Source organism: Mytilus trossulus, chromosome 5 (assembly GCF_036588685.1).
Source record: "Mytilus trossulus isolate FHL-02 chromosome 5, PNRI_Mtr1.1.1.hap1, whole genome shotgun sequence".
In the NCBI taxonomy this organism is placed as follows: Eukaryota; Metazoa; Mollusca; class Bivalvia; order Mytilida; family Mytilidae; genus Mytilus; species Mytilus trossulus.
The window spans coordinates 65,333,635-65,349,554 of NC_086377.1; the positions used below are offsets into that span (position 1 = coordinate 65,333,635).

General features: G+C 35.9%; 1 protein-coding gene across 2 annotated transcripts; it reads left to right on the forward strand.

Moving 5' to 3' along the window:
* The first annotated feature begins 2,135 nt into the window (after positions 1-2,135).
* On the forward strand, positions 2,136-13,312 carry LOC134719074 (pulmonary surfactant-associated protein D-like). Of its 2 annotated transcripts, XM_063582022.1 has the most exons (7): positions 2,137-2,584; positions 3,034-3,126; positions 3,496-4,107; positions 10,207-10,251; positions 10,730-10,824; positions 11,830-11,914; positions 12,988-13,312. In XM_063582022.1, the coding sequence occupies exons 1-7, from the start codon at positions 2,365-2,367 to the stop codon at positions 13,209-13,211; spliced, it is 1,374 nt and encodes a 457-aa protein (XP_063438092.1). In that variant the 5' UTR covers positions 2,137-2,364; the 3' UTR covers positions 13,212-13,312. The 2 variants fall into 2 exon arrangements, with proteins under 2 accessions (XP_063438093.1, XP_063438092.1); XM_063582023.1 differs by lacking the exon at positions 10,207-10,251 and having other exon boundaries at positions 2,136-2,584.
* The last annotated feature ends 2,608 nt before the right edge of the window (positions 13,313-15,920 follow it).

Below are 15,920 nucleotides of genomic sequence, written 5' to 3' on the forward strand. Positions count from 1 at the left end.
TTTGGATCTTCAATGCTCTTCAACTTTTGACTTGTTTGGCCTAATAAATATTTTGATATGAACGTCACTGATGAGTCTTATGTAGACGAAACGCGCGTCTGGCGTACTAAATTATAATCATGGTACCTTTGATAACTATTTACATCTCATAGAGACATAACATGGAAATGTTACCAGTTAATATACATGTGCATATTGTTTACATTAAAATCTGCGGTAACCTTTCATTCGAGGTAGGGGTAATAAGAAAATAAGTGTTAGTTATAAACTCTGGGAAGTTTATGGCATATAAACGTTGAAAATATGCCGCACAGCACTATATTTTGACCTTTGAAAAAAATTGTGGTGCATATGAACTTCAGACTCGGACTTCTCTTGAACTGAATTTTAATGTGCGTATTGTTATTCGTTTACTTTTCTACATTGGTGAGAGGTATAGTAGGAGGGTTGAGATCTCACAAACATGTTTAACCCCGACGCATTTTTGCGCCTGTCCCAAGTCAGGAGCCTCTGACCTTTGTTAGTCTTGTATTATTTTAATTTTAGTTTCTTGTGTACAATTTGGAAATTAGTATGGCGTTCATTATCACTGAACTAGTATATATTTGTTTAGGGGCCAGCTGAAGGACGCCTCCGGGTGCGGGAATTTCTCGCTACATTGAAGACCTGTTGGTGACCTTCTGCTGTTGTTTTTTTTATTTGGTCGGGTTGTTGTGTATTTGCATTCCCCATTTCCATTCTCAATTTTATTTCAATTCTAGGAAAAGATTTTTTTCAAAACTTCATAGTAAAAGTGGTACAGTTTTCGCCGTAATAGGAGTTTCTATGGGAAATTGCATTGTCCCTATTTACAGAAATGGAACCTAGATAGGGGTAAAGGGGAACATTCAGAATTTAACCAAATTTGCTTTATTTCACAGATTTTAAAGAAATTAACACAAAAATGAAGTTTTATAAATATTTAATGAAAATTGATAGAATCCTGGGCCTTACATATGATGACTTAGCATTAATTAACAGTTTACAGAATGCATAGTCTACTTAAAAGTCCTGGATACAGGCTGTCATTGAAATTCATATATTATTCTTGAAAAAATTTTATGTGGTGTTTGCGTCCTTTCGATAACCCAAAAGTAAGCCGCAACACCTAAAAAAATCTGCTTTTTTGTCACCACGGCATAATAAATACAAGCTAGAAAAACAAAAATATCTCAACAAAACCTAAAATAGTGTGTTGTATTATGAATATGTACTAAATATTATAAATTGCTAGAAACAGCAGAATGATTTAGGAAATTTGAGGCCACAGGGGCAAAAACATAGAAAATTGCCTTCCTCCTGGGTCATAAAACAAACAAATAACTTGTAAATGCTATGATTTTATGATTTGAAGTTCTTGATATATAAAACAATAACTATGCTTTGAAGTTATGGGAATTTTAAGTTAACTTATATCTCAGACTGGTATCTGCAAACACAACTATTGCATATATGGCTTTGTTTGAACACTTCTAGTATATATACATGTATTAGCTAAATTGTGTCAGATATATGGTTACAGATGATAATGTTGTGACAAGAATTCTAAATTGACCATTTGAGGCAGAAAATGTGTACTTTAATTGACAAATAGGCATACAGTAAGATGTGGACTGGAGACAGAGGCTGGATTGGATAATTTATATAATCTTGAATGTTGTAATGATTGAATGCTAAACATTACATTTATAATATTCTGATATGCTTTCAATATGTTATCAAAACAGTTTTTAACAGGTTCTAGGCATTTTTTATCAGAAGATATGCAAATAGGGTAATATGGCAATAATTAAAGTCTTGTTTTCAAATTCGTTAAAAAATTGAATCAGGGGTAAAATATGTACAGTAAAGAAAAACTTAGAGTATACACAGGGATTTCTTTAAGACTATAATTCTGATAAAGGAGTATTAATGTGAGAAAAACTGATTTTAGAGAGTTGTTATATTTGAATAAATGTTTGTATAAGTACATAAGTATTAATCCACAGCGAAATATGATTTTTTTTTATTCATACCCTTCAAATTAACTTTCTGAAAGTGTTTTATTAGAATATAATAATTATCATCACGTTTGTACTTATGTAAAGATGACAATTGAGGATTCTCGGATGTCTTATTAGAAGTGTGTTAGGATGGTATTAACACTTGACAGAAGAAAATTTCCGAACTAATGGAAAATATTTTTGTTGAGACTTTCCGTACAACATATATTTCTATATGATACCAAGGAGGTTTTTATACATACTGTGTCAAATCTACAGGTTCCTTTTCAAACATTGATATGAATTTTAACGACCGAATATAGAAGTAACATAGAAGTTGAAAATGAGTGAACAAGTTCAACTGGTAGACATTTTACAAACTGAGGACTGGAATAAATATGAGCTTCAAAACAGAAATAGTATAGAAACTAATGCGTTGAATGATAAACTTGTGGAAATTCGTAACGCGAGTAAAAAAAGAGATAAAGCATTTTTAGCCCTGACCATAATGTTGTTGATATGTTTTTCATTTGCAGTTACAGTCATAATCATATACTTGGAAGGTAAGCGTTTTTATTTTTTGCTAATGTGCTCGGGAAGGACGGACCTTTTAAAAAAAATGCGGGATTGACAAGTTATTTCGTCGTGTTGCACATTGGACACATTTTTTCGCGATTATTCGGGATTTGACATTTTTTTTTTGGGGGGGGATCCGTAATGACACCGCTTCCTATCTTATTCTCAGCAATGATTTTGAATGATTTCTTTTAAAAGATAAACAACACTTCGTATTCATAAATTAAAAAATAAGCATGACAAATTATACCCATAAGCCAGGTTACAAATTCAGTTCAATCATTGGAAATATTTTAATGGTAGTGGAGGACAAATCGTTAAAAAAGGTTACAAATACGTTTGAGCAAACCTTAAAATTGGTTTGACACATGAATGAACTTTCACTTCATTAAATGTTAATAATGTTAATAACATAAATGGTTTCTCTTTATTTTAGAATATATAGAAAAGAGTTCGGAACTAGAAAAACAGATTCAACAATTGAATAGTTCTGGTTTGGAAAGACAATCTCATTTGTCAAATCAATTTGGTAATTAAAACATGTAATTTCTTTTATTCAGACTTACTTAAAAAATAAATAAAGTCTCATGACGTAACGGGTATTAATTTATACATATTAACTGTTTTAATTGATTTTATCACTTAAAAAGTTGAAGGAAAACAGACAACACCATAGCTTATATAGATAAGACGATCATATAATGAACATTTTAATATACACTACACAGAGAAGATGGAACAACAAATACTTTACCAAAACCCATACATGTAGTTTAACGTTAAGGGACAGCAATTACTGGGAACAATAACACGTTTATCAAAAGTTTTAACCACACCAAGATAAAAGACATTCATGTTTATTGATCATTTGATGGAATGCTTTATGTCTTTTTAAAAGGTACATTTAGTAATGACTATGGGACTTTCCCTAAAGGTGAAAAAGGCTCTAGAGGAGAAAGCGGTTCTGTTGGTCATAAAGGCACTGCCGGTGATAGGGGACAGCAAGGTAAAAAAGGAGAAACTGGAGAGAAAGGTTCAGCTGGTAGTATGGGACAACTCGGAGATGTAGGTCCGAAAGGAGGAAAGGGACAAAATGGTACAAGAGGATCACAAGGAGAAAACGGCATGATAGGCGAAAAGGGACTATTGGGGGAAAAGGGTGCAGTTGGTGCAAAAGGTTCGGCAGGCAATAAAGGTACCATTGGAGATAAAGGTCCAAGTGGACAAAAAGGGAGAGTAGGAGAAAAAGGTGTACTGGGTGCAAAAGGTCAGAATGGAAGCAAAGGAGTGGATGGTGAAACGGGAATGCCAGGGGAAATGGGAAAGACTGGTCTAGTTGGACCTTCCGGAATGAAAGGTTCAATTGGAGAAAAAGGACCAACTGGCGATAAAGGACAGAAGGGAGAAATTGGAATTGCTGGCCTAAAAGGTGAAAATGGTGAAAGGGGCATCAGAGGTGACAAAGGTTTAATGGGAAATATGGGCCCTGTTGGCAACAAGGGACAAATAGGTGAGATCATCAAAATGACGCTAAATGAACATGTTTTGTTTTCCATTTTACCTAAAATAATGTAATAAATAAGAGTAGATTTTAATATATAATAGTAATTCTAAAAGCTTATGTAATAAACGGGTTTTTTTTTCTGTATTATTCAAAAACTGAATATTTATTAAAGATAAATTAACCCCATTTTTATGACTAATACGTCATATATCTGACAAATAACTATTTGTCATTGATTGAATGACAAAAAGAAACAATATGTGAAACCAAAGTACATTATTAGCTTTATTCTTCGCTAATTTTTTTATGACAGAAGAGTTCATAGAAATCCACATAAAGAAACTAAAGAACATCTATAACTGTTATTACATATTAATTGATGATAAAAACTCAATACATGAATTAACAAAACTTTGTTTTTTTAAACACTCAGGATGGTCTCTCTACCCTAGAAATATATTACCCTAGCTAGCTGTCCTCAATACCCTAGGAATACATCACCCTAGCTAGCTGTCCTCAATACCATAGGAATACATTACCCTAGCTAGCTGTCCTCAATACCCTAGGATTACATCACCCTAGCTAGCTGTCCTCAATACCCTAGGAATACATTACCCTAGCTACCTGTCCTTAATACCCTTCAACCCTAGAAATACATTACCCAAGCTAGCTGTCCTCAATACCCTAGGAATACATTACCCTAGCTAGCTGTCCTCAATACCCTAGAAATACATTACCCTAGCTAGCTGTCCTCAATACCCTTCAATCCTAGTAAAACATTACCCTAGCTAGCTGTCCTTAATACTCTAGGAATACATTACCCTAGCTAGCTGTCCTCAATACCCTAGGAATACATTACCCTAGCTAGCTGTCCTCAATACCCTTCAATCCTAGAAATACATTACCCTAGCTACCTGTCCTTAATACCCTTCAACCCAAGAAATTCATAACCCTAGCTAGCTGTCCTCAATACCCTAGGAATACATTACCCTAGCTAGCTGTCCTCAGAACCCTTCAACCCTAGGAATACATTACCCTAGCTAGCTGTCCTCAATACACAAGAAATACATTACCCAAGCTACCTGTCCTTAGTATTCTTCAACCCTAGGAGTAAATTACCCTAGCTAGCTGTCCTCAGTACCCTACAACCCTAGGAATACTATACATTACTCTAGCTGTCCTCAATACCCTAGGAATACATTACCCTAGCTAGCTGTCCTCAATACCCTTCAACCCTAGGAGTACATTACCCTAGCTAGCTGTCCTCAGTACCCTACAACCCTAGGAATATTATACATTACCCTAGCTAGCTGTCCGCAGTACCCTTCTACCCTAAGAATACATTACCCTAGCTAGCTGTCCTCAATACCCTTCAACCTTAGGAATACATTACCCTTACTAGCTGTCCTCAATACCCTTCAACCCTAGGAATACATTACCCTAGCTAGCTGTCCTCAATACCCTAGGAAAAAGTAAAATCACAAAAATACTGAACTCACAGGTGAAATCAATTTGGAAAGTCCATAATCACATGGCAAAATCAAAAAACAAAACGCATCAAAAACGAATGGACAAGAACTGTCATATTCCTGACTTGGTACAGGCATTACTCTAGCTAGCTGTCCTCAGTACTCTTCTACCATAGGAATACATTACCCTAGCTAGCTGTCCTCAATACCCTTCAACCCTATGAATACATTACCCTAGCTAGCTGTCCTCAGTACCCTTCAACCCTAGTTATACATTACCCTAACTAGCTGTCCCCAATACCCTTCAACCCTAGGAATACATTACCCTAGCTAGCTGTCCTCAATACCCTAGGAAAAAGTAAAATCACAAAAATACTGAACTCAGAGGAAAATCAATTTGGAAAGTCCATAATCACATGGCAAAATCAAAAAACAAAACGCATCAAAAACGAATGGACAAGAACTGTCATATTCCTGACTTGGTACAGGCATTACTCTAGCTAGCTGTCCTCAGTACTCTTCTACCATAGGAATACATTACCCTAGCTAGCTGTCCTCAATACCCTTCAACCCTATGAATACATTACCCTAGCTAGCTGTCCTCAGTACCCTTCAACCCTAGTTATACATTACCCTAGCTAGCTGTCCTCAATACCCTTCAACCCTAGGCATACATTACCCTAGCTAGCTGTCCGCAGTTCCTTTCAACCCTAGGAATACATTACCCTAGCTAGCTGTCCTCAATACCCTTCAACCCTAGGCATACATTACCCTAGCTAGCTGTCCTCAATACCCTTCAACCCTAGGAATACATTTCCCTAGCTAGTTGTTCTCAATACCATTTAACCCTAGAAATACATTACCCTAGCTAGCTGTCCTCAATACCCTTCAACCCTAGGAATACATTACCTTAGCTAGCTGTCCTCAATACCCTTCAACCCTAGGAATACATTACCCTAACTAGCTGTCCTCAATACCCTAGGAATACATTACCCTAGCTAGCTGTCCTCAGTACCCTTCAAACCTAGGAATGCATTACCCTAGATAGTTGTCCTCAATACCCTTCAACCCTAGGAATACATTACCCTAGCTAGCTGTCCTCAGTACCCTTCAAACCTAGGAATACATGACCCTATCTAGCTGTCCTCAGTACCCTTCAACCCTAGAATACATTACCCTATCTAGCTGTCCTCAATACCCTAGGATCATATTGACCTAGCTAGCTGTCCTCAATACCCTTCGACCCTAGGAATACATTACCCTAGCTAGCTGTCCTCAATACCCTAGGATCATATTGACCTAGCCAGCTGTCCTCAATACCCTTCAACCCTAGGAATACAATACCCTAGCTAGCTGTCCTCAATACCCTTCAACCCTAGGAATAAAATACCCTAGCTAGCTGTCCTCAATACCCTTCAAAACTAGGAATACATTACCCTAGCTAGCTGATGTCAATACCCTAGGAATACATTGCCCTAGCAAGCTGTCCTCAGTACACTTCAACCCTAGGAATATATTACCCTAGCTAGCTGTTCTCAATACCCTTCAACCCTAGGAGTAGATTACCTTAGCTAGCTGTCCTCAGTACCCTTCAACCCTAGGAATACAATACCCTAGCTAGCTGTCTTCAGTACCCTTCATCCCTAGAAATACATTACCCTAGCTAACTGTCCACAGTACCCTTCTACCCTATGAATACATTACCCTAGCTAGCTGTCCTCAATACCCTTCAACCCTAGGAATACATTACCCTAGCCAGCTGTCCTCAATACCCTTCAACCCTAGGAATACATTACCTTAGCTAGCTGTCCTCAATACCCTTCAACCCTAGGAATACATTACCCTAACTAGCTGTCCTCAATACCCTAGGAATACATTACCCTAGCTAGCTGTCCTCAGTACCCTTCAAACCTAGGAATGCATTACCCTAGATAGTTGTCCTCAATACCCTTCAACCCTAGGAATACATTACCCTAGCTAGTTGTCCTCAGTACCCTTCAACCCTAGGAATACATTACCCTAGCTAGCTGTCCTCAATACCCTAGGATCATATTGACCTAGCTAGCTGTCCTCAATACCCTTCAACCCTAGGCATACAATACCCTAGCTAGCTGTCCTCAATACCCTTCAACCCTAGGAATAAAATACCATAGCTAGCTGTCCTCAATACCCTTCAAAACTAGGAATGCATTACCCTAGCTAGCTGATGTCAATACCCTAGGAATACATTGCCCTATCAAGCTGTCCTCAGTACACTTCAACCCTAGGAATATATTACCCTAGCTAGCTGTTCTCAATACCCTTCAACCCTAGGAGTAGATTACCTTAGCTAGCTGTCCTCAGTACCCTTCAACCCTAGGAATACAATACCCTAGCTAGCTGTCCTCAGTAACCTTCATCCCTAGAAATACATTACCCTAGCTAGCTGTCCTCAGTACCCTTCTACCCTATGAATACATTACCCTAGCTAGCTGTCCTCAATACCCTTCAACCCTAGGAATACATTACCCTAGCCAGCTGTCCTCAATACCCTTCAACCCTAGGAATACATTACCTTAGCTAGCTGTCCTCAATACCCTTCAACCCTAGGAATACATTACCCTAACTAGCTGTCCTCAATACCCTAGGAATACATTACCCTAGCAAGCTGTCCTCAGTACACTTCAACCCTAGGAATATATTACCCTAGCTAGCTGTTCTCAATACCCTTCAACCCTAGGAGTAGATTACCTTAGCTAGCTGTCCTCAGTACCCTTCAACCCTAGGAATACAATACCCTAGCTAGCTGTCCTCAGTACCCTTCATCCCTAGAAATACATTACCCTAGCTAGCTGTCCACAGTACCCTTCTACCCTATGAATACATTACCCTAGCTAGCTGTCCTCAATACCCTTCAACCCTAGGAATACATTACCCTAGCCAGCTGTCCTCAATACCCTTCAACCCTAGGAATACATTACCCTAGCTGTCCTCAGTACCCTTCAAACCTAGGAATGCATTACCCTAGATAGTTGTCCTCAATACCCTTCAACCCTAGGAATACATTACCCTACCTAGCTGTCCTCAGTACCCTTCAAACCTAGGAATACATGACCCTATCTAGCTGTCCTCAGTACCCTTCAACCCTAGAATACATTACCCTACCTAGCTGTCCTCAATACCCTAGGATCATATTGACCTAGCTAGCTGACCTCAATACCCTTCGACCCTAGGAATACATTACCCTATCTAGCTGTCCTCAATACCCTAGGATCATATTGACCTAGCTAGCTGTCCTCAATATCCTTCAACCCTAGGAATACAATACCCTAGCTAGCTGTCCTCAATACCCTTCAACCCTAGGAATAAAATACCCTATCTAGCTGTCCTCAATACCCTTCAAAACTAGGAATACATTACCCTAGCTAGCTGATGTCAATACCCTAGGAATACATTGCCCTAGCAAGCTGTCCTCAGTACACTTCAACCCTAGGAATATATTACCCTAGCTAGCTGTTCTCAATACCCTTCAACCCTAGGAGTAGATTACCTTAGCTAGCTGTCCTCAGTACCCTTCAACCCTAGGAATACAATACCCTAGCTAGCTGTCCTCAGTACCCTTCATCCCTAGAAATACATTACCCTATCTAGCTGTCCTCAGTACCCTTCTACCCTATGAATACATTACCCTAGCTAGCTGTCCTCAATACCCTTCAACCCTAGGAATACATTACCCTAGCCAGCTGTCCTCAATACCCTTCAACCCTAGGAATACACTACCCTAGCTAGCTGTCCTCAATACCCTTCAACTCTAGGAATACATTACCTTTGCTAGCTGTTGTCAATACCCTAGGCATACATTACCCTAGATAGCTGTGCTCAATACCCTTCAACCCTAGGAATACATTACCCTAGCTAGCTGTCCTCAGTACCCTTCAACCCTAGGAATACATTACCCTAGCTGGCTGTCCTCAGTACCCTTCTACCCTAGGAATACATTACCCTAGCTAGCTGTCCTCCATACCTTTCAACCCTAGGAATACATTACCCTAGCTAGCTGTCCTCAATACCCTTCAATTCGTTTTATATTTGAGCATTTTTTCTTTTTTAAATTCGACAACAAAAGGAAGTTATCAACGACCTTGACTTGCTATACAGCCGTCGCACGGTCGGTTTTAATCCGAGCGTCACAGATATGTCTTTTTAAGCCTGGTATCTATGATAAATTTGCGTTCTGAAATGAATGTTTAGCCTATTATTGCACGAAGTCTCAAGCCGAGTGTCTTCATAATACTATATTTACGTTTTTGAAGTTGTATTATTAACCGATGTACTAAATGTTATATCAATAACTAAAGATGATAAAGATTAGAGGTAAATATTATCCGTTTTGAATGTAGAGCTTTTATATTATCTGAGTATGTCTGTTAAGTTTTTCAACCCGATGTTGTCAATAAAAAAAAACGGAACTACAAACACATTCATACAAGCCGCAGTTTTAGCAAGCTATACATGACCATTAAGAATTTCCAAAAATACCAAGAAATAAAACAGTTAGTTTCCATTTGGTTGAAAATGTTCTTTATTTTACGCCCTTATTGAATTTGGCTATACCTTTTAATCACATCATTTTTTATATCTTTATGTCAAATAACAGGAGCACGAGGACAAAATGGTGAAAAAGGAAATCCGGGAGAATCAGGTATCAAAACCAATGTACATGACAAATTAAAAAAAAATTAGTTTCCTTTCAAACCTTGATCTTATTATTAACTTTAAGAGCTAAATTTCTTGTTAGTTAAATTGAAATATGATATAAAACCTGGTACGACAGTAATTAAACTGGTTTATAACAATAACATTATGTTAACCAAGGTATGAAATCCAAACGGAGCAGCTTGTTGTATTACTATTTATATACAAACTATTGACAAAAATTAGAAATCGAAGGCACGTGTATTATTTAAAAATGTTTGTCCGCTTTTTGACACTGATATATATAACAAGACTTTACCCCTCTTATATTTTGGTACCTGACCATTGTCTGTTTTGATAATCTATCTTTATAGTTTAAAAGGTAATACAAACTATTAGGTTTTATACCGTTCTTGTATTCTGATTAGTAAACAAGTTCTATTCCAATAATGTCATTAAACCAAATAAAATTCAAACATTTTCAGGCAGGACAATAACCTGTGGTTCCGGATGGGTACAATTTATGAGAAGTTGTTATTATTTTCAATTCAAATCAAAGATGACATGGAATGCGGCAAAAGTAAGATGTTTGAAATAAGCTTTATTGTTTTGTATTTGTTTGGATACAGCAAAATAAATATTGCAATTTACTTTTCAGTTTCCCAACTTATTCGAAATATTAAAATAAAAAGTTATGGGGATAAATTAATAGAAGAACTTAACAAATAGCAATATATAAGACAATAATGAAACACTTTTGCTAGTCAAGAGTAAAAAAATAATGGTGTACCAATGTTTTGATTTTGTTTATTTTATCAGTCATTGGACTTTTGATAGAAATGGGAGGATTTATAATACAATTAATTGATTTATGAGCAAACACATTTGATTCTAAATGCCGATGAGGCAAGGAGGTAGTAAAACTCCCTTTTAATTTTTATTAATGTATGAAATTATTGCTTATAATATCCGCTAAATCATAGAAATGCGGGGAACAATTCAAAAACATTTAAGTGAAAAACAGCTATTTTGATGTTATACATAAAATCACAGTACGTCACATCCGGTTACATACAAAAAAGGGTCAATAAATATTTAATTGTATTTGACAGTTGTAGGAAAATTTAATCCTATATCTCATTGCAGTAAAAAAAATGTCTGGGTCATGAGCTTATATCTTGGGTATTTCTAAGCATCTTTAATTTCTTATTTGCTGCTTCATCCATATTTTAGAAACTTGAAATTACCTGGTTACTAAAGCTTTTACACAAGTAAAAAAGAAGAGAAAACTATAATGGTTAACTTCCAGTGATGTTTTGTTTTTTATGCAAGAAAATGTTATGCAAAATTGTGTCTGTAGTACTGCACAGGATTACACTTTACTCATGCCACGTTTTTCTTTTTTTGAAACAAAGGTAAATTCTGCAGATGTTTTTGAAAAGTTGAAAATTTAACATAGGGAAAACCAGTGGTGGTATTACATTAGTCTTTTCAGACATTACTCAATGTAAAGAGCCTTTTAAATTATTGAAAATATAAGACATCCATTCTATTCTCACATCATATTTAGAATTTTTGTTTGTAGACTGATTGTCATAGAAAGGGCGGATTCCTAGTAAAAATTGACAATACTGTTGAAAGTTGGTTCCTGAAATCGTTTATAATTATCGGTAAGTACAAAAGGAATGGTAATTAGTACATAAATACTCCTATATAAAACTGACTGAATTTTGCAGTTAATCTTATATTTTATATAGAGGAATGTATTTAAAGAACACAGACAATATCGGGATCTGTCATATTAAAGTATCAATATACAAAGTTAATTAAGCACTTTCAAAGTAAGTAAAACAAAACCAGCAAACTCGAAGTGTGATATCTGGTGATTTGGAACGGTAGGCAGTGCCTGCTTCAATAGTTACTGTTGTGTGACTGTTGTATGACTGAACGCCTACGCCGAGGAACGAAATGAAAAAGCATACGTCCATTGAATGCAAAAGTATTATAACATAATGTATAATATTTTGGTTAGAGTGATCTGATTCTGTTACACAGGGATTTCATTGAGATATTTAAGTAGAACATTTTTTTTTAAATACACGTACTAATAGTAGGCAATTGTAAAATTCTAATAAAAAAGATAGATCATGTGGTTTGACTAACAAAGAGACAACTATCAACAAGAGATCAACTGACACAGACAGTATCAACTATAGGTCATCGTAAGGTCATCAGCAATGAGCCAACACCGAAAAATGAGTATAAACGGCCCAAAAATGATAAATGTAAAAAAAGTTAAACGATAAAACTAACAGTTTGGTTTATGTACAAAATAATAAAGGAATAACAGATATAATATAAAGCAACAAAAGATAACCATTGACTTACAGGCTCTCTGCTGGACAGGCACATACCGAATGTGTCGGGGTTAAACATGTAAGTGGGTACCCAATCCAACCTTGATCCCGGCCCAGTGGTGCTACAGGATACCACAAGAACTGCTACAATTAATGAACAAAAATCAAACTAATATCAAAGCGACAAAATACAACCATCCGATTACAGGCACCACAAGACTTGGGACAGACACATAAAGAATGTGGCTGGATTAAAAATGTTCGCGATACCAAACCCGTCCCTTTACATGAGACTGTGTTGTAACAGTACAACATATGAACAAACTATTCCACTAATCCCTTAAATAACTTATTAGCTAAATACAAAGAACGATGTTTACTTTCAGATAAAAACCCAGGTCACGTGTGGATTGGAGCTCATGATTCAGTACAAGAATCACGTTTTATATGGGAATCCGATAATACCGTGCTAACCTATACCGACTGGAATACGGGCGAACCTAATAATGCTGGTCAAGAAGACTGTGCACATATGAATAGTGGCGCTAAATATAAGTGGAATGACATTCAATGTTCACATAAATTTTCATTTATTTGTGAGAAACATTAAAACCAACTGTGGTTTAATTCTCATGTTTTTTTTATGTCTGTAAAAATGAGAGTTAACTTTGCACATAGTTATTCCTTTTTATTAAATATTGTTTTTCTACAGTATGAACTTTCTTTTGATAGCGTTCGCTTTGTCTAATATTAAGCACTTACTAATGTTAATTAGATACAAATGCATTTAACAGATCAACATAACTTAACTCACAAATTAATAAAAAAAAAAAAGGTTCAACTGCACTTGAAATAAAAAAAAATCTATTCTAACTACATACATCTGTTACTCTATTGCATTAAGAATGTCGACCAGTAATACATTTATTGAAATATGATCACTGAAATTGAAATTATCGGGAGTAAACATAATGTGGGAGGACAATTCTTTAATAATATTTAGCAACTTTACACATTTTTTTTTTAAATCTACATGTTTGCAGTTCATGCATGCATGTCCCTTTTATGCGTACGATTATATGAATACGGTCCAAATACTCATGGTTTTGGACATGAAATTGAGAAAGGAAATGGGGAATGTGTCAAAGCGAAAACAACCCGACCATAGAGCAGAAAACAGACGAAGGCCACCATGTAGCGCACCCGTTGGCGTCCTACTATGTATCATAAATAGGAATGTATTTCGATAAACACATATCAATTACACCTATGCGAACATATTACACATGACGGATTAATAAATTACATATAAACTATATTTGGTCAAAGTTCTAAATTGTCTCAATTCATGCTAATAGAACGAAAAAATTCAAGGATAGCAAGGCACACGTAGGGAATAACAAAAACTTCGTACAATAAATATCTCACTCATGATCATGAAAGGTTTTAGTTTTTGTTTTCATTATCCATTGTTTTCTTTCTTAGTTCGATAAATCATCGAATGCATCCTATCAATCGTGACAGGTGCCGTGTACGATCTGGGATGCTGCAATGTTAATTTTCTGTTTAATAGACAATTGTTTGTCTCTCTCCGACTTGTTGTTTTCTATATTTTTATGAGGTCATTTTGCAATGCTTACAGTATCTTCATACCTAATTTATTATAATGAATAGTTAATAGATGATGGAGTTGTGACGTGCATAATTAAGATCTCAAATTTGTATTTTGTTAGATCCCTGACATATGGTCTGCACCATTCTCTTCATGTTTCAGAACAAAAGGATGGACCGTTTTAATAAGGAAACGTCATTACTGTTATTCGTCATCCCTTCTGGCAATTTGGCGTTCATGTCAATTCTGTTAAGTATTTGTACTTTACCTTTACACAGTGTAGATACTATTCTGTACGCTATCCGGAAGTCGCGATTTTCGAAGCGAGAACGTTTTGAATCACATTTTAAATTTGTTAAATATACTATATTAAACAGTAAGATGTTCATCTGTACATTGCTTAATGATTAATTCAGCTGACATCGATATTCACAAATGGTTTATAATTAAATTTAGCACATTCATTATTCGTATCTTTGCCTTAATCAAGAGATTTTCAAGTGCATCACTACGGTAAATCAGTCGGTCAACCTGAAAACAATCTTTTTGCACCCTTACTGTACAAATTACCGTAAAAACCAGACTTAATTTACTAAATAAAGTATATTTTAAGTGGTGGTAAAGGTTTCAGCCAGATCTTTGAAGCCAGAAATAAGAAAATTACACTTGTTTGAATTTCTCAGTGTACGATCAGTCTAGCTTGTATATTTTGAAACTGTATGATCAGTCTTTATTTCACTGTATTCTAGTAGTGATTTCAAAGCTATTTACGATACATTAGAAGATTGCATTTTTCTTAATAACACAGATATATTTTAATAAATTCACATCCTGAAAACTTATCAAACATGTTTTAGCTTGATAGGGTGTACTCGACTTACTACATTAAGTATAAGGATGTTTGAATGTTGCTTAAATAAGAGGAAGGTTTGTTTGTTTATTTAAGTTTCAGAAATGTCCTCCGTTATATTTAAAATTGTACAAACACACAGATGTAATTGTTTTATAAAAATGCATGTATCTAAAAACATTCGAGGCCGTACTGTAGCCTATAATTGATCACAGTTCCTCCACTTTGTTTTGGGTGTAGATCTGTCTCTTTCACACTCAATTGTACACCTCTTGGTAAAGCGGTGGTTTATAGTGATAATGAAGTCCGTCTTTCAGTTCGTCCGTTGGACCAGTACAACATGTCTCGCCGGTTTTGTAAGGGCATCTCCTCATAAACCACTTAATATACATTGGGGTTTCCAGACATTTTTAAATGGAGAGGGGGTCCAATCCAGGAGAAAAGAGGATTCCAAATATATGTCCCCATACAAATGCATTGAAAATTAAAAGAAAGAGTTTCAAACAGCCGGATCCCATTTTTCTTGAATGCGTCACTGGTATAACTATTAATTATTTTTTCTCGGATTCCGTATCATAAATGATAATATAAAAAAGAAGATTGGGTATAAGATTGCCAATGAGACAACCGTCTACAAGAGATCAAAATGACACAGGCATTAACAAATATAGATCACCGTATGGCCTTCAACAATGAGCAAAGCCAATACCACAAAGTCAGCTATAAAAGGCCCCAAAATGACCATGTAAAACAGTTTAAACGAGAAAATTAACGGCCTTATTTATATATTCAAAATGGAATGTATTTCGAATTTAATTAAAAAATCTTTTATGGGGTTTCTTTATATAAGATACGGA

What these genes read in the sequence shown, in the direction of transcription:
- LOC134719074 (XM_063582022.1), top strand. Translation starts at nt 2,365, where the DNA reads ATGAGTGAACAAGTTCAACTGGTAGACATTTTACAAACTGAGGACTGG. An exon ending in CATAATCATATACTTGGAAG is followed by an intron (nt 2,585 to 3,033) that starts GTAAGCGTTTTT and finishes TCTTTATTTTAG; the next exon opens with AATATATAGAAAAGAGTTCG. An exon ending in TCATTTGTCAAATCAATTTG is followed by an intron (nt 3,127 to 3,495) that starts GTAATTAAAACA and finishes TCTTTTTAAAAG; the next exon opens with GTACATTTAGTAATGACTAT.